We start from the raw sequence: 17,723 nt of genomic DNA, 5'->3' as shown, positions 1-17,723 counted from the left end.
GTGGGCACTGCCATAAAGCCAGTACAGAACAGCTGTAGCTTGAGTGAGGGAGGTGGGCAGGGAATTGCCAAGGAAAGGCAAGAGTCAAACAGCAGCAGCATTGCAGCCAGGAGCCAGGTCTCCACATTCCTCATTAGCTGACAGCTGCCATGCAGCAAAGAGAGCACATCTAGCCCTGAACTCACCTTCTTTCTGCTTCCTCCACTGGAACTCCAGCACCACATCATCATGTCCCACAAAAGTGTGCACAGGCGTGTTCAGGTCAAAGACATTCCACAGGAGGAGACTGTTCTCCCGACGGAGCTGGGGGACCATCACTGTCACCAGCCCATTGCTGAAAGGCTTGAAAGAGAAACACCCTTCCAGTTACCCTTGGAGAGTTATGCTCCCATGCTGCTGTTATAATATACTAATTTTCCCCTTTTCCCACCTACGTGAAGGCAAAAACCTTAAATGAGCTCAGCACAAACAGAACCAGGCCAAAACCTGGGAAGGTCCAAGGAAATTGCTGTGCAAAAACACTGTCTTTCAAGGGACAAGATGTAGTACACCAAAATGCTCGATGCAGCTCACTTAAGATGAATCACTTTTTTCTGCTGCTTTCTCACTTTTCAGCTTTGAGGCTGGAAGAATTTCACCACTGACTTTTCACAAGGGATCCTTACTGCAATCTTCCTGGAGCTGCAAGAACTGCTACCTGGGGACTGAACCCCAGCAGCTCCTCAGGGTCACAATGCTCCAGGGAACCAGTAACCCAGTCCTACACCCCTCACTGTGGGGACAGAGAAGGGGGATCAAAGATTCAAGGCACAGCACTGGCTTAAGGCTGCATTCAGATGTCTGGGGAAGAGAATGGTTATAATAGATGTTAAAAGCCTTAGCTTCACATGCCTGGGTGCTTGTTCACTCCTTCTCCTGAGTGACCCCCATAGTGGATGTTGCTTTTCTAGGCCTTTCAAGCACCAAGAGGCATTTTTAAAATCAACTTAATAGTGTCCAGCAGTAGAACTGGTGAGAAACCCTTCAGTAGGTCTTCATTTAATGTCCCTTTGTGCATTTTTCTCAGAGCACAAGTGGAGCTGGTGGGAGTTTCTCACTCACCGTGTATCTTGCCTTCCAGACAGGAACCTGGCAGGGAAGGATATTGAGGTATTTCCGAGGCTGACGGTAATCCCAGAACTTAAAAAAAAGTCAAAAACAAAAAATAAGAGAAAGTCAAGCAAAAGTAGGAATCAGCTGGCTATGCTTTCAGGCTGTAGTTTTCCATGTGGCTGGCACACAGAACAGACTGAAAAGCATGCCAGGGTGCCCACAGCATCATTAGTAATCCCATTCATTAACAGCAGAGATGGCCTCAAAGGACAAATACCAAGCTATCAGCATCTGGCAGCATCCCTTAGACAACGAGTGACTTGGGGTCATACAGTGATCACAGCTTGAGTAATTAGAGCAGGGACAGGCAGCCTGCTTGGGCTTTCACAGCTACAAGGTACCCTGCAGGCTCCCAGCCAATGTGCCAGTCCAGGCTGGAGGCAGGCCCACCCTGCTGTTACTGCTAATTTTCTAATGAATAATCTAACCTTTTGCTTTGCTAGAATACACATCACCTCAGAGCTTAGCTCAATGTGAACATACTCCACTTGGCTGACATACAAAGCCCACTATTTCCCCACAAGTAAAAGGCCCTGCACAGCAGTGCTTGCAAGCAGCCTCTTATTGATAATCCTGTTCAAAGTGAGTTTGGAAACCCCAGGGGCTGAAGTGTCTCCCCCCTCAGTTGCTGTTATCAGCTGCATTTCAGGGAGAAGGCTCTTCTGGCATGTGTGGTCAGCTCCCTTCTGGCAAGCAACAGGCAGAGGTGGTTGTTTTCAGCTTCAGTACTGCCCTAATCACCACAAGTAAGTGGCAAATGTGTGCACCCATCCTTCAATGACCTCTCTGCCTGTTCTGAATCATAGAATCGATTGGGTTGGAAAAGACCTCTGAGATCATCAAGTCCAACCCTTGGTCCAACTCCAGTCCCTTTACCAGATCATGGCACTCAGTGCCATGTCCAATTTCAGTTTAAAAACCTCCAGGGATGGTGAATTCACCCCCTCTCTGGGCAGACCATTCCAATGCCTGATTACTCTCTCTGGAAAGAATTTTTTTCTGATCTCCAACTGAAATTTCCCCTGGCAGAGCTTGAGCCTGTGCCCCCTTGTCCTATTGCTGACTGTCTGAAAGTGCAGTCCTGGCGCAACACACACACACGGCCAGAAACCAAACAACAAGGATCCAGATCTCACCAAAGGCAAGCACTCCCCAAGACTTCAGCAGCATTAGAAGGGGATCAGCTTCACCATCTTTCCACCTCCCAGGCAGCAGTCCCAGAAGCAACACTTACCCTGACAGAGTTGTCCTGGCTGGAAGTGGCCAGTGTATACTCATTGTCAGGATGCCAGTCCAGACCGTGGATTTTGGACAGATGAGCTGCCAAATACTCTACTGCAGTGCTGGGTTTCTGCAAGAAGAAATATTTTCCTTCTCAGCACAGAACTCTTGAAATTTGATCTAGTTCTTTGGTGTAAAAAGAGACACTTTAACAAGGGCAAGAGAAGTAGAACAGCCTTCTGCTGGGGAACAACAAATAACTCAGCAAAAGTTGTGAAAGAAAAGGGCCTCGGAAGGCGTGGCAAGTTCCAGTCACCAAGTGCAGCTCCAAATAACACTTTATACTCAATAAAACAGTTAACTAATACAAGATCAAAGTAAAAATGTTAATGGACACAGTTTCTGGGGAAGGAGGCTACCTGTATACTCTCTTCAAGTTCTGGACTCCCAATTCTGTCTAGTTTAAACTCATCCACAGGAGGAATTTCAGATAAAGTAAGTTTTCTTGGTATTTATCTGTGACCAGAGGGATGTCTGCATGGGTAGGTGGGAATATGCACAGACTTCTCAAACCCCCTCATCTTACCCTTTTGTCCCAAATTCGAACATCTCCATCATGGCTTGTTGCTAAACAGTTGGCATTCTTCTTGTTCCACTTCACCTGGGAAGCTCCAGCTGCAGCACAAACAGTGCAGGTCAAAACATAAAATTAAAAACAAAATGGCACAGTTGTCCCTTGACTGGAGTAGAGCTGCTCTTAGCCCAGAAAAGGCAGTTTAGAGGAAGGATATATGAGAAGCCAGCATGAAGGATGGCCTGAAAATTACTAACTCCTGATTCTTCAGTGTAGCGTTTGTGTCCTCAGGAGGGCAAAGCAAGAGTGTTCCAGCTGCATGCCTAGAGTCTTCATCATGACTTCTAACCAGGGGTTGTACCCCATTAAAATAATAATGTCCATTAGCTCAGATAGAGTAATTTCCTCCAGACAAGAACTGCAGGTTCAATACCTTCATCCCAAACCACCTCTCTTTTCAGTCAAGTTACTTCCAGGTGCTTCAGGCATGATTTGTTTCCCCAATACTCTCCTCTGCTGCTATAGAGGCAACTAGCACTATGGAGCTATGATTAAAATATAGGTGTAGGAGAAGGCTGCAGAGCAGGTGGATCTTGGGTCTGCCCAGCTGGAGGTAGACTCATTGGGTGGACCAGAAGACCCAGCTGTCAAAACACACCAGAGAAGTCAAAGAAATCCATGGCACTGTACAGAAACTGGATGATGGGCCAAATATGTTTACATGCAATATTATCATGAGGGATTCAGTCAAACCAGAGCATTGGTGCTTATTTCTAATAAGAAACAAAGCACAGATTCAGTTAATGTGGATTGTTCAGATATTTTAAGAGAAATGCATGTGCTGTTCATCCTTATTATGCCAGTAGTTTGAAAACCTTTTAAGCTGTCAAGAGAGGTGAGATCCACAAGAAAGCTAAAAAGATCTTGGCCTGCTGCTACTCCCTACCTCCACTGCTCACCTCCTGCTGCACAGTGAGCAGATTCGTCCTGACAACCTGGCAAAAAGGTAGTCCAGGGGATAAAAAGCTGCAAATAGACTGCTAGTTTATTGATTTGATCCACTCACTGAAGGGTACACAAACGTCTGGACAGCACAGGAGGAAGGAAGGAAGGAAGCAAGCAAGCTATCTGGGGAGCTGGCTGATGGGCTGCCTCAGCCATAAAACCTCACTCCAGATACCAGAACTGAATGCTGCTTCCCTCTGACTCACAGTAGGGTTTCTGGATTTCTGTGGCAGAGAGGTTTGCTGCCAGGAGAGGAGCAGGAGTGCAGATGTGTAGCCTAAAAGATCTAAGCAGCAGAGCATGAGAGACACATTGTGAGGATTCTCTAACACTGGGGACAGTAACATTTTGCTCATCATCTGTGCCCAGTCCAGACTTGCAGCTGGTGAGGACTGACACACAGCACCTGCCAGTGGGCAGTATTGCAGGACACTCACCCTGCCAGCAGCCATGACAAGCACAGAACAGGCACAGCCCAAAGACAGCACCTTTTGTCACCTCTGCAGCTCCCTGTATGTTGCAGGTGCCCCAGAGAAGCAGATGTAGCCAGCTCATGTACCCAGCCCCTCTGCAAAAGAGTGGACAGGCTGGCACTGTCTGATTCAATCAAAGGACATGAGGAGAGTACAGACAGGCAATCCATGACAAGCAGTGCAGCAGGGTGGTTAAGCAGGGACAAAGCTCCACGTGGCTGTTCACCAATGTCAGGATAGCCAGTTCAAGTACCACAACTGCCCTCCATGTCTGGGAACCTCCACGGGCTCCAATCCTCTTCTGAACTGTGCTCCTCTAAAAGGAGTTGTGAACTGGAGCCTCTCAGGCTGCTCCTACATGGGACAATCACACCTGGTGGCACTTCTGTACTTGCCATGCCCAGCCCTAGAGCATGAAGGGGGAGAGGAATAACAGTAGGGGCATGCAAAATAAGCTTGTTTAATGCCTACATTGCAAGTACATGGCAAACTTACCGACTGCAGAGAGAGAGACCGTGGGCTTCCTGGTGTCTCTGAAACACAACGTGGCCAATGTGAGTATCCACAGCACAGTCCAGCCTCCTCAGGGCGCTCCTTGCTGTACCAGGACTAATTTTATTGCTGCCTTGGGACCTAGTAAGTCTTTTGCTTACCAAAATACACCAGCATTAAATGGAATAAAGGTGACTAACTGGAGGACAACAGCCATTCTGGAAGTGTTCAAAGCCAGTCTGGACGGGGCATTGAGCAACCTCATCTAGTGGAAGGTGTCCCTGTCCTTCCAGGGTGATGGAACTACATGACCTTTAAGGTCCCTTCCAAACCAAACTGTTCTTTGATCCTGTCTTGCCACCACATACAGTAGGAAGTTTAGGACATAGGATAGAGCTGGAGTGGACCAGAGGGAGAAGAAACATGTGCAGTGTGGCATGTTTCAACTGAGTAGGTCAGGAAACTGGGTTCTGCAGAACCAGCAACAAAACAGCCTTTCCCAGGAGGATTAAAAGGAACAAAAAGAGCTATGGAAATACTCGACAAAAGCCACTGATGTGTTTGTCAAGCCTTTGCAGACCCTGATTCAAGGCAGATGGTGCAGTGATTCCTGAGCAAAAACTTCATGTCTAGCATATAATAACAAAATTAGTAGGAAATAAGCCCAGCTGTGTGCAGACAAAATTCTGTCTGTCTGCAGACCAAATTTTGTGGTGGCAGAAGCCAGTGTGGCACCATAACAACTCCTAGCAGACAGAACATGGATGAAGGCAGTAATTCAGTTCCTGACCTTGGTCCTCAGGAATTCACCTGCTCTTTCATGAAAAGTGACAGTGAAAATAAGGAATATAGTCTTCAGCTTTTTCTGAAAAGCAGGGCATTTTCTGGAATGGACTGCACCTCTCCCTCCAAGCATTTCTGCCTAATAAAAAAGTTACTTTGTATGAAAAATTAAGTGTGGAATTTCCAATTGCCCTTACTGTAGCACTACCTCCCTAGGGTGTCATTAGAGACAGTCACTTCAGCAGGATGGTTATTTGCTCAAGGCCAGCAGCGCCAGGACCTCGGTGCCCCAGCAAGCTCAGAGCCTTTCCTAGCACAAGTGGGATGTAAAGGCTCATCAGAGACTGCCCAAGGAACCTTTTCTGGACAAGTGGTACAGGCAGACACACAACAATGGAAGGGTACAACAGAGTTAAAGGAGGGCTTCTGAAAACAACCTTCACAGACCCTATTTTTTTACTTGGTGCTAAGATAGCATCACAGGAAAACACAACCAGCAGTTATTGTCTCTCTGTGTCTTTTAATTACACATTAATAATATATTGTCATTCTCAAGCACCATTTAACCAAAGATCTAAATGCTTCTTCATAGGAGCTAAACACGCCTCAGGGTAGCCTGGTGCAGGGGGGTTATATAATTATCCTCCTCTTACAAGTGAGCAAGGGAGGCAGAGAGGAACAAAGTGACTTGCCAGGGGTCATAAAGAGTTGTACAGCCAGCAAGAGAACCCAGCAGACCCAGTGCCAGCTCCTTGCTTCTCAAGTGTAAAATATGGGATCTAAATATTGGTGGGGTTAGGACATATAGTTGGAAACATCTGCTGCCCTGAAATTACTCATGATAAAATTCACCAGGTATCAAGGGAAGGCACAAACAGGAAAATCTTCCTGAATACCATTGTCAGTCTTCCCATCACTGAGGGACAATCAACAACAATCACTGAATTTTGGGAAAAATGGCTACAGAATCATGAAATGGTGCTTGTTCACTCAGCTAAAAAACCCAACAAGTTGAGGAACACCCTTGGGCTCCAAGAAAAGCCCCCACAGAAAGATCTGAAGTAGGCAGGGAGTGAAGCTAGACAGCAGTTTTTCAAAACAGGAGCTCTTTAACTGTAGTTTAACTGTACCACTCTACTGCCCTTCATTGACTCTGAACTGGCTTGACAATAGGGGAACAGAAATCATCTTGGGGACAATGGCAAGTAGCTGAAGCCCTTGCAAGCACAGCTGAAGAGCAGCACCCACCAGGGAGTGCTTTGCCCTGCAAGCTGATAATTATGGAAAGGAGTCCTGTGATTTCCCCACAGTGCAGAAACACTGATTCTTACTTGATGTCCCAGATGTAGATGTATGTGTCCACAGAACTGGTGACCAGTAGGTCTGGCTCAAACACTGCCCAGTCCAGGTCACTGCAAATGTAAAATCATAGTAGATCAGTAAAGAAAAGCACACGCATTTTGCATCAGCCTCTCACAAGCCTCCCATACATTCTCCAACATATTCATAGCAGCTCCATGACATCTACTGAAACTTCTTAAGTAAAAATCAAGATCTTAATAATTTCTCTAAGTAAATTCCAAGAAGCAACAAAATGCTTCTAAGTAAATTTCAGTGAACTATCCTCCTAGCCCTGAACTTTCCAGCTATCCTGTGTATGCTCTCTCCTCCACAGGCAAAGAGACACTGTCTCAGTGAGCTCCCAGTTACCACACATCCTTGGCATCAACCCCTCACTCTGGGATGCCTCCCTGCTGGGAACACCAAGTGCACCTGGGACACAAACAGCCTCCAGTAAGTCCAAACAACTGCCCTTTGAAGGGCTGCAAATACTTTCCACAGTCAGGAGCTGGAGTAAAAACAGTCGTTCAGCTGCATTTCCAGCCCATCGGTGCAATACAACCTTGGAAGCAGAGGCAGAAACCTCCTCTGTGCCACTGTAACACTCTCTAAACTTCCGTCTTTGGGATTACCTGCTTTAATTAAGCTGCTATCACACAGAAACACAGCTGGGATTCCATTTAATAAAAACGCTGCTATCTGTTTCCCAGATGATGAGTGCTGCTTATTACAAGGACAGTAGCCTGAGGCAATGACACTCAGCCCATCAAGGGCTAAGTTGACATACTGTCAGAGCCATGAGGGGGTGAGCCACTTCACACATGATGTCATCACCAAATGGAAAGGCAGTCCAGCCCGGAAAAGTGAGTAAAAACAGGCTCAGAGCAGAGTCAGTGCAGGGCCAGGACTGAAACACTCGGTTTCTATGAAACAATGCATTGTTCTCCACCCTGCCGCCCACAGCATCACTTGTTCCTCACCTGATCACACGTGTGTGTCCTTGCAGTGATGTGCAAACTTCCCCATTACCTTCTTTCCACTTATACAGGTCAACTCGCTGATTACTCTGAAATTAGATGAAAGAAAAGAGAGACAGTCTCAGGCCAACAAGATAGGACAGGGATCTGTGTGTTAGGACCCAGTTCCCTTCTCTTTGAACAACCTCAGTTAACAATGAGTCACGCTGGGATTAGCAAAGTCCTTGCCCAAAGCAGGAAAGTAAAGATGAACTACAGGCTGCAAGGACTCTCAAAAGCTTACACTTTAATTACACCCTAAAGATAAACTAGAATGGGATTAAAATCACATTGCAAAATGTTTCCATGAGATTGTGTTCTCAGAGCTTTTACTTCCCAACAACATGCTATAACTGCAGTCAACAGGCAGCCAAATTCTCTCTGCAGGAACACCCTGCCAGTCTGCTCAGATTCAACTGGAGTTTTCAGTGAGGAGGATGATGGATTACCACTTGTCCTCCTCAACTCTCTCTCAATTCCCTTCTGGGATAATCATGGCCATTGGCAAGCACAAACAATATAGTTTAATGGCTTCAAGGTCACATCCTCAAGGGTATTTCTGTCCTTGCCAGCCCGGGAGAAAAGTTTTAAGTGCTTATCACTTACTGTAAACCACAAAGGCAAAAGTGATGTATCAATGACAACATTATTTAGGGTTTCTTCACTCATTCCAGGAATGAATCCCTGCCCAAATGCAGCCACACACAAAGTTACTCGAAGCTAGTTTTGTGCTCTAAGTTCATGCTCTGTCTCAATCAAGGTTCACTTCAGTCCTGGCCAACTCCAATCTTTCCAGGGCAGGAATTGCCATTTTGGGTGCATACATAACACAAACCACAGTGGGTCTTTGGCAATGACTGGAATTCATGTTGATTTTGCAAAACCAGAAAGAACACAACCTCAAATTCTGATCTTCATTAGCCCCTCGTTTTCAGACTTACAGTTAGATGAAGGGAACTATAATAGATAAGAGACTTCATAGAAACACAGAATCATTTAGTTTGGAAAAGACCTCTAATATTATTGAGTCCAACTGTTATCTTACAATTTTCATGGCAGGTTTTTTTTGTGGTAGTGGATTTTCTTCCTACCCCTAAGCTGCTTCATGTGAATTTCAAGTTGAAATAGATAAAACACTACAGCCTTCCCTTAAGTGGTAGGTCTCCTCCCAGCTGAGCAATAATACATGGCATTTCTCTAACTGATCATAGCAAGGCTGCACAAGACCTTGGGGCAAGAAAAACTCCTTGCACGTTTCTCCTTGACAGAAGGATTTAAGGGGGTAGAATGAAATTACCCAATGGGAGTTACCCAGGACTCCAGAGATAAGACAGAAGATAAGGATCACCAGAGAGGCCGCTCCTCCCAACAGGAGCATTTGCTCAAAAACTGCTTTTTGTGATAAGTATCAGTATTCACTTCCAGCAATTTCATCACCCTCTTGTTCAAGCGTCTGTGGCCACACAAAGAAATAACAAGGATCTAGCACTGAAAACAACAGCATTTCTGAAACAACAGCTTAGGAGTCCTCAGAAACATGCCTGAGCCAGAGGGCAGACGCAGCCAAGCACAGCAAAAGGACACGCTGCAGCTCTTCTGGAAAGAGGTTAAAAAAATAAGAAGCCCTGATCCAAACACAAGGACAGATTCCCCTCTGCCTGCACCACTTCCAATTAACGGGACAGATCTGCAAACCAGGTGAAATTGCTGGCAAACAGGGCAGTAGCCTTTCACACTCCCTTTCCACCCACAGGGATGCAGAGGGATAGAACTCTTGGACTGTCTACAATATATTGAAGTGGCTGGAAAAGTTGCATTTTTGACCCGAACTGGAAAAGCTGCCTGATCTCATCTTGGAGATTCCTCACCTGATGTGTGTCACCAACTAAATCTAAATCCCCAGAGCATCTTAGCATCTTTGTTTACAAACAGGAGCAGCAAGGTTTGATGCCAGATATGGCTAGTTTCAGTCTGGACCAAGATGGGCCCCTGTGTTTGCTCAGAGCAGCACCAGACAGGAACACTCAGATGGGTGAGATGGACACAGCGCCCCTTTGCAGCAGGGTCCTGCTCAGATCAGCATAAACCAATCACTGGGTACTGTCTTCAGAGTGTGTTTGAGAAGAAGCTTTCCTACTCCACTTGTGGCTTGTCCAGTGCATTTCCTTACTTGGTTTTGATTCTCACAGACTGTACCCAGAAGTGGCACTGAAGAACACTTTTTTGCTAGTTTTACTAACTCTCCATTCAGGAGCAGACCACTGATGAAGGCACCTTTAAGATGTCAGTCATGTGCCAGGCTGGGGAATGTCAGAGAGCAAACAGGCAGAAGCTCCCAGCTTCCAGCACCAGTCCATTTTTAAAACTGGCTTTAATTACAATCCTGCCAGTCCAGAAAAACAAAATCCCAAGAAATCACCTTCAACTAAGTATTCTCTCAAAATAACAGATGAAACCTCTCCATCCCTAGCTATTCCAGGGCTCTCAGGCTATGAAAGTGAATACAACAGGCAGAAAAGGCACCTCGCCAGAGAACAGCCTGTGCCCTGCCGGTGCCAGTGGCTGCAGTGCTGGGGTCGATGGCCGAGACCGCCATGGCAGAGCTCGGGGCTCTGCGTGAACAAGCTGCAGAGCATGACAGACTGAGTACAGATCAGACCCAAAAACTGCACCCAGTCTCACATGGCCACTACTGCTTCTTCAGCCCAGTCCATTTACTTCACACACGGAATAAGAACTCCTCGCCAATCCAGTCCATGCCCATCTGCAAACCCTGGATGTTACAGCGGTGAGCCAGTATTGACTTGGGCTATTTACAGACTGCCTGGTGCACCACAGCCCACCAGCAAGGCAGGGAGGTGAAAACGAAACAGCACAGAGCAGAAATTCAGGAGGTGCACAAACCTCATAACAAAATGGAAGGTAGGAAGATAGCACATTCCCCTTTCCCTCCAGAAAAGGACCATTCGGGTGCCTGATTTATTTGCCTGATTTATTTATTTGTGTTTTATAAACGAAAACCAAGCAAAACTAGATTCAGCCTTGGCTGACTGATAACCAAGAGTCATCAAGCCAACCTCGCTGGCAGTAAATCAGTTAGGCCTTGATCTTGCAATGTGACTTGCAGAAGCATCTCTGTGCCAGCTCCATACAGCCTTCCAGCTCTGCAGAAGCTCATCCATGAAAGATCAGGGCAGAAGACAGCTTTTAAATGAGTGAACTTACAGAAGCTGCAAAGTAGTACGCGTAGCTGTCATGTGGGTTCCACTGCACCGCCCCAATGTCCCACTTGCTCTGCCGAGAGATCTTCCGGTGACCCTCATTTGGTGCATCCAGGTTGACTATGTAGAGGAAACGGCGGCTGCAAGACACACAGACACAGAGGGGTTGCATCTCACAAGACTGATATCAAACCCCCAAGCTCACACAGAGCTCACAGCCTTGTGTCTAGAGGCACAGCAATCAAAAGAAGAGAAGCATTTCACAAGACAGGTGAGAACACCACTCCTGAGAATGTTACATTTGACCACATACTTCAAAACTGGCTACCAAAAGCACACCCCCCAAAATAAACCACCCAAAAAAGAAAAGACATACTGAAATTAGACAGAATCTGCTAATGTAACAGATAGCTCAGCCCTCATAAAATCCCAGATAACTGGGAAAAAAAAGGAAGCACTGGAAAATGGTGCAAACGCATCCAAGTAGGCTTTTCTGGCCTAATGCTGCAGCAAAAGAGCTGAAGTGGCACAGAACTACGAGTGCAATGCAACAGTTTCAGTCTGGAGGGCTTGCTCTAAGCAAGAGTTAATGAGCCTTGACAAACACAGGATGATTTTATGTGGGTGTGTCTTTCCACACCACAATTTGGGGGCTTGGTTGTGCACTCAGTACAAGGACACCTGCACAGAGCACCTGCTCAGCTGCAGCAGCTTGTGAACGTGGGCGGACACAGTCCTGCACTGATCTGCTTCTATTACTTACCTGAGCTAACACTATATGCAGCAGAAATAACTGCATGATGGCAGAAACTGAGCTTGTACATCCTGCTTGGATGTGGCCAACTCCCCACAAGACAAGGTAACATCCAGTGTGATTCATCTTACAAGGAAGAGAAACTGCCCAGAAATAATTGTCAGCCAGTTGAAACCTATGGAAGACCAGCATCAAAACATATTGAACCCTATATAATTAACCACACCAGAGTGACCTATGTCTACTGGGTAGTGAGCATAGAGCTTCTCTGAGCACTGGCCATTTTTCCAAGAGAAGGAACACAACACCTTTGCTGCCTTTCCCTGAAGGCCAAAGTCTTCAGGGCTCCCTGCTCTGAAAAGCAAAGATGCTGAGTCCTTTGAGGCTCTTATACAGTTTTAATAGAAAGAGACAAATCCTGAAGGGCAGCTGATCATGCAGGAGAAGCTTGAAAAGCAGAGGGCCACAGATCCAATATTTGAATTGCAGACAGGCTGTCCCCAGCTTGCTGTTGGCCCAAATAAACAGCTGTGAAACTGGACAAGTGTAATGAGGAAAGGCAACTCAAGTTAGACCCAAACTGGCTGATGAGCTGGTTATTCCTGTGCAGGGATGCTGGACTAAGGCTTTACAGGGAGGAAGCAAGTGGCCTTCCCAAGTTGTACCAAAGGACCTGTTTCCTTTAAGACTGACCAAAGATCAGCTACACCTACATGATCCTGAATTTGAAGTGAACATTCATGTGGTAATTTCCCCACTGAAGGGGGACAGGAGTAGCTGCTGGTACTGAAAGGCAGGAGCTGGGCAAACGCTGAGCTAGTTCAAGACTTGCCCTGGAAGTATCTACATATCAAGCTCACTTGGAAACCTGGGCAGCTGCGCAGTCTTGTGGCACCTACTGCTCTAGTTGAGTATCATCCAACACCCAATCAGCAGAAACAGCACTTTCATGATCATCCACCTTCCACATGGGGATTCGGGAAAGCATGTATCAGGAAAGCCAGGACAGTATCTTATTGTGCTATTGTCACTGTGTCTCCCCTCTGTATCCCATTGGGAACATGACCCAGAATTCTCTTCATCAAGCCTTGACAGAATTCAGCAGCACCTTTCTGAAACAATCCATCAGCCCTTCAGCTGAGGTCAGCCTGAAGGCTGCAGGTCTGGCCTCTGGATGTGACCGTGACACTCACCCCGAGAGCACCGCGCGCTGTCCCAGGCAATCCACGGACATCGCAGTCGCCTGTTGGAGAGAAACACAGAACAAAACTCAATGATACCTGTCAGGTCAGCTGCTCAGGCAAACACACAGCTTGGGGGGCGGTTCAGCAAAGCCTGCCAGCTCATCTGTTAGGGATGGCAGAAGGAACATCCCCTTAGAACAGTGCAGAGGATTACGGGGTGTAGTGGATGATTCTGGGATGGAGGACAGCACACAGAAAACATCTTTGTTAGCATAAACTGAGGACAAGACCTGGCACACAACATTACAAGCACTAAGACCCTGCTTCCTTCTCCCCACTGTGGCAATCACAGCTGCAGCCTTTCAATCAGCAGCTTTAATAATCTGTATTAATCAGCCCCTGCTCCTGCTCAGGAACTTTCTCAGTGTCTCTCTTTCATTGCAGGGTCAGATTTAATTATATACGTACTAGGAGACAGAAGTGCAACCATTTGTGTATGGCTGGTTTCCAAAACTGAGAGGTGGCCAAGAGCCATCAGAGTTTACTTTGGCATTGCATGTAAAAAAAGGCTATGAGATAACTTAAAGGCCATTAGGAAACAAAAAAAAAAAAAAAGAACTGTTTGGATATTGTCTCTTCCTCTTTGTTTAGAATGGCATTTGCTGATTCTTTCCTTTAATTGCCAAGAGAATAAAGGAAAATTTTACTTGGAAAGCTGAACAGTTCAGCCTATAAACATAGATATGACTTCAATACAGTTTTTAGCATTCACAGTACAAAATCAGAATATGCCCCACATTCTTCACAGTAATTGCTGTCATCTTCAAAGCTGCCTCTCTGAAGGCTCAGGATGTATCTCTGCTGCTGTTCTGGATTTTAAGTGCTCTCAGCATGGATGTAACAAGACTTCAGGATGTCCCATGGTTACTACTTACAAGCATCACTAAAACTTGACAGACAGTACAGCAATCCCACTCCATTTTAGTCAGATCTCAAAGTAAAATAACCATCACAAAGCCCGAGCTTCTTCAGCCAGGGCCTCATCCTTTCCTTGAAAAGTACCACAAGTGAGGGAAAAACAGCATCACAGGCTCATTCTTCACTAGAGTCTTGGTGTCAAAGAGCTACAACTGCCTGCAGAGTTTCAGCTGGAGCCACTTCTGCTGCTCCAGGAATGACCTGCTTTCATTGCTTTTTCCTGGGTAGCAAATCCAGTCTTCTGACAACATTTCCCTAGTCCTTAAACTAATGCTGTAAATACGAAACTAGTTTAAAATCTCTAAATTATAAAGAAGCAATTTCCACGTTCTAGATTTCCCAACACATTGCATAACAACAAAGTTGGTTACTAAACCTATTTAAAAAACAAACAAACAAAACAAAAAAACAGCAGAAGGGGAAACTTTTCCCAGATGATACACATTTCACTTCTGAGGAATTAAAATGAGGATCACTAAAGCCATTAGTGGAACCAGCACTTTCTCATGTGATGAAGAGCTAGTCAAGAGATGTATTTCACACAGTTGTAGCCATTTTTCCTTAAGACAGAGAAACAAACATGTCAATTTAAAGTGATTGATAATTTCATAGGAGTTTATTTTTCCTGCTGTTGGCACCAGCATCTCATAAATCCTTACAAATTGTTTTCAAAAATGAACACTGGTAAACTGTTTCTTTTCCAGGCACCAAACATTATAAAATGTAATGAACAATTAGAATGAAGTAAAAAGCTTCACATGTCAGGCTGCTACTCTGGTGGGTCACAAATGAAGTCATTTTACAGCAGCAAACAGTTCCCTAGGATATAACAGTCCTATACAGAGACATGAAAAAAGCCAAACAGCTGCCATTTAATGTGCTTGGTACAGTGATATCCCACTCTTCACAGCACAACCTTCCAGAAAGGGGGAGTTGAACCTGAACAAACCAACCTGAAAGCAGTTTTTATCCTAAAACAACACTGAGGATAGCTAGAATTGCTGTTCATGAATAACAATGACATGAGTAAGCACGGAAGGAGCACTGCACGTTTGAGAACCTGCTCTGAGCCCACAGCCCAGGCAGCATCTTCTCAGACTTCAAACATCTACTTTGGCATTTCGCTTGATTTCTGCTAAGCAAGCCAAGGCAAAACACCTTTTCAAGTCTGAATTTCCATTAGTTCTCAAACCAGCCTCATTCTCTCCACCCGAAAGCAAAGAGGCTAACCCAATGGGCCATGGCTGTGCTGTTTTTCAAGAGCTGTAAACTCTTAGCAAGAAACACCAGTTCCCTGGGTATCCAACCTCCCAACCGCACACTGAGTTGCTGCAAATGGTTCTATTTCACTGCTGGATGAGGTGACCTTTACCCTCCAACAGGGTTCACCGCCTGAGAGGAGCCTGTGGGTCTTGTCTAAATCAGAAGAGTACAGAGACTGCCACCTCTGTCAGCTGTACAGAAAGGTGACACTCGTAGGCAATACTGGCTCCAAAGCAACCACAGGTTGGGTGCTCTGGTTTTCACAAGACACACTCCAGAACAAAGACAACTGCAGTGCTTGCAGACATGTACTGGCTATAAAGGTAACAGCTGCCCACTCTTCTGACTCATTTCCACTTACACCATTTTGGGAGTAGGGATTTTGGATACACTGTGGCCTGTGGGCAGAGCTACAGCCGTACATGGTGATTTCAGCAAAGGTGTTCCAATTTCTCAAACTTGGGCTTCCCACCTGCAAAAATGTTCCTGCAGCCTCCTGAAAAAAGCTCATGTACAAATATATAAGTGAGTTCAGCTTGAAGCAGCAGTCTGGCAGTCTCAGGCACAGTTCTCTGGTTTCATAGGGGAGAGCAGGCAGGTCATCACAGCCCCAGAGTGAACTGAAGGGATGGAAATGACCCATGCTCACCCTCTGTCGAGGTTTGTGCCTCTACAGCAGTGACACTGAAACCAACTGCTGCAGGAGGGGATGGAAACACCTGTCCCTCTGCTCCCACACACCATTATGAGTAACCAATAAAATCACAAAGCCCCATATCCCCTGAATCTGTGATCTAGGAAGGTGTACCCTTGTCTCTCGCTACTGGTTTCCTGAGGGCAAACCTTCAATAGCAGATGAGGCTGCTTTAACGCTTCTGGGAGGACAATGAAACTGATACAAAGCTCTTGAGGTATTGAAGGGAAAGCTTTGTGAGCTTACAGAAGGTAAGCTGGTGCAGCACACAGGATTCACTGCCCTTCTTTGCCATGGTGAGGGCAGAGCTGACACTGCTGCAGCACAAGAGGACAAGCGAGATAATGAAAGAGCTTGCAGGCCCACTTTATGATCTTTCTGGGTTTCCTGCTGAAGCAGTTCATAGTTCACTCACAGTATGCTAAGCATCTCCCAATGTCTTAAAAAAAACCCCATATTTCTTAGAACAGAATCACAGAATGGTTTTGTTTGGAAGGGACTGTAAAGCTCATCTCATTCCAACTCCCGTGCCATGGGCAGGGACACCTTCCAACAGACCAGGCTGCTCCACGCCCCATCCAACCTGGCCTGGAACACTCCCAGGGGAGGAGTAACAGCTTCTAAAAGAGAATGTCAGCAAACTCTGAGTGGAGCTTCCCTTGTCACCATCACCCTCAAAACCAAAACCTGACCTTTTTGCTATTTATAACCCACTTTTCCTATTTATCAAGCACCATTCAGCTATTTATATGGCAGTGACAGGGCAGCTGCAATGGTCCCAGGGGAAAACTCACAGAAACCGTAGAATGGTTTGGGTTGGAAGGGACCTTAAAGGTAATCTCGTTCCAACCCCTTCATGGTTGATTTCGTGTCATGAAACATCAAGTTTTGTGGGCAGGGACGCCTTCCAATAGACCAGGCTGCTCAGGGCCCCATCCGGCCTGGCCTTGAGCGCTTCCAGGGAAAGGAAATGAGGAAAGACGTGTAGGAAGTGACAATATCTTCTATTAGGCCTGTCGATACACTTTAAAGAATCATAACGAGGCTTAATTAAGATTAGAAACTAAGTGCCCCGTGAATTAAGGCGTTATCTCCACGTAAACAGCTCCAGACCACCTCAGCCCCGTCCACCGCCGGAGAAAGGCCCCGCGGGACAGTCAAGCCCTCCCGGGCCGGGACCTCCCCCCGCTCCGCTCGTCACGGGCCGGCCTAGGGGCGGCCCCCGCGGCGCGGTGACGCGGCAGCCCCCGGGCCCCCCGACCTGGGCGTCGCGGAACTCCACCACCACATTCTCGCTGCTCCAGCGCGCCGCCATCTTGGGCCGCCCCGGCCGCGCCGGGGCCGCGCCTGCCCACTGCGGGGCGCCGCGCGAGGGCTGCCGGGAGATGTAGTCCCGCCGCTCACCCCCCAGGCCCTCACCCCCGCCCCGGTGAACCGGGACAGCGCGGCCGACGAGCCGCGGGGGGTTCCACGGCACGGGAAGGGCGAACGGGGGCCGTGCGGGACCGGCCTCCTCGGAGGGGCTCTCTCTGTGGCGGCCTGCGGGTGGTCGCAGCCCCGCTGCTGAGCAAG

At 46.8% G+C, this 17,723-nt stretch overlaps 1 protein-coding gene across 3 annotated transcripts in view; it reads right to left on the bottom strand.

Moving 5' to 3' along the window:
• Positions 1 to 17,493, bottom strand: part of WDR59 (WD repeat domain 59) — a 49,267-nt gene extending 31,774 nt beyond the window's left edge. For 2 of the 3 annotated variants that reach the window (XM_071567466.1, XM_071567467.1), the window contains exons 1-10: positions 17,413 to 17,493; positions 13,226 to 13,275; positions 11,283 to 11,418; positions 8,022 to 8,107; positions 7,032 to 7,112; positions 4,921 to 4,958; positions 2,960 to 3,048; positions 2,387 to 2,503; positions 1,102 to 1,179; positions 186 to 342 (exon numbers count right to left, since the gene is read on the bottom strand). In XM_071567466.1, coding sequence (XP_071423567.1) covers positions 186 to 342; positions 1,102 to 1,179; positions 2,387 to 2,503; positions 2,960 to 3,048; positions 4,921 to 4,958; positions 7,032 to 7,112; positions 8,022 to 8,107; positions 11,283 to 11,418; positions 13,226 to 13,275; positions 17,413 to 17,466 — 886 coding nt within the window. In that variant the 5' untranslated portion in view covers positions 17,467 to 17,493. Of the gene's footprint in view, positions 1 to 185; positions 343 to 1,101; positions 1,180 to 2,386; positions 2,504 to 2,959; positions 3,049 to 4,920; positions 4,959 to 7,031; positions 7,113 to 8,021; positions 8,108 to 11,282; positions 11,419 to 13,225; positions 13,276 to 15,818; positions 16,324 to 17,412 lie in introns of those variants that run through there. The other variant, XM_071567465.1, reaches the window with a different exon arrangement.
• Between the last annotated feature and the right edge of the window lie 230 nt (positions 17,494 to 17,723).

Source organism: Pithys albifrons, chromosome 12 (genome assembly GCF_047495875.1).
Source record: "Pithys albifrons albifrons isolate INPA30051 chromosome 12, PitAlb_v1, whole genome shotgun sequence".
Lineage (NCBI taxonomy): Eukaryota > Metazoa > Chordata > Aves > Passeriformes > Thamnophilidae > Pithys > Pithys albifrons.
This window is presented reverse-complemented; position numbering and strand designations above follow the sequence as displayed.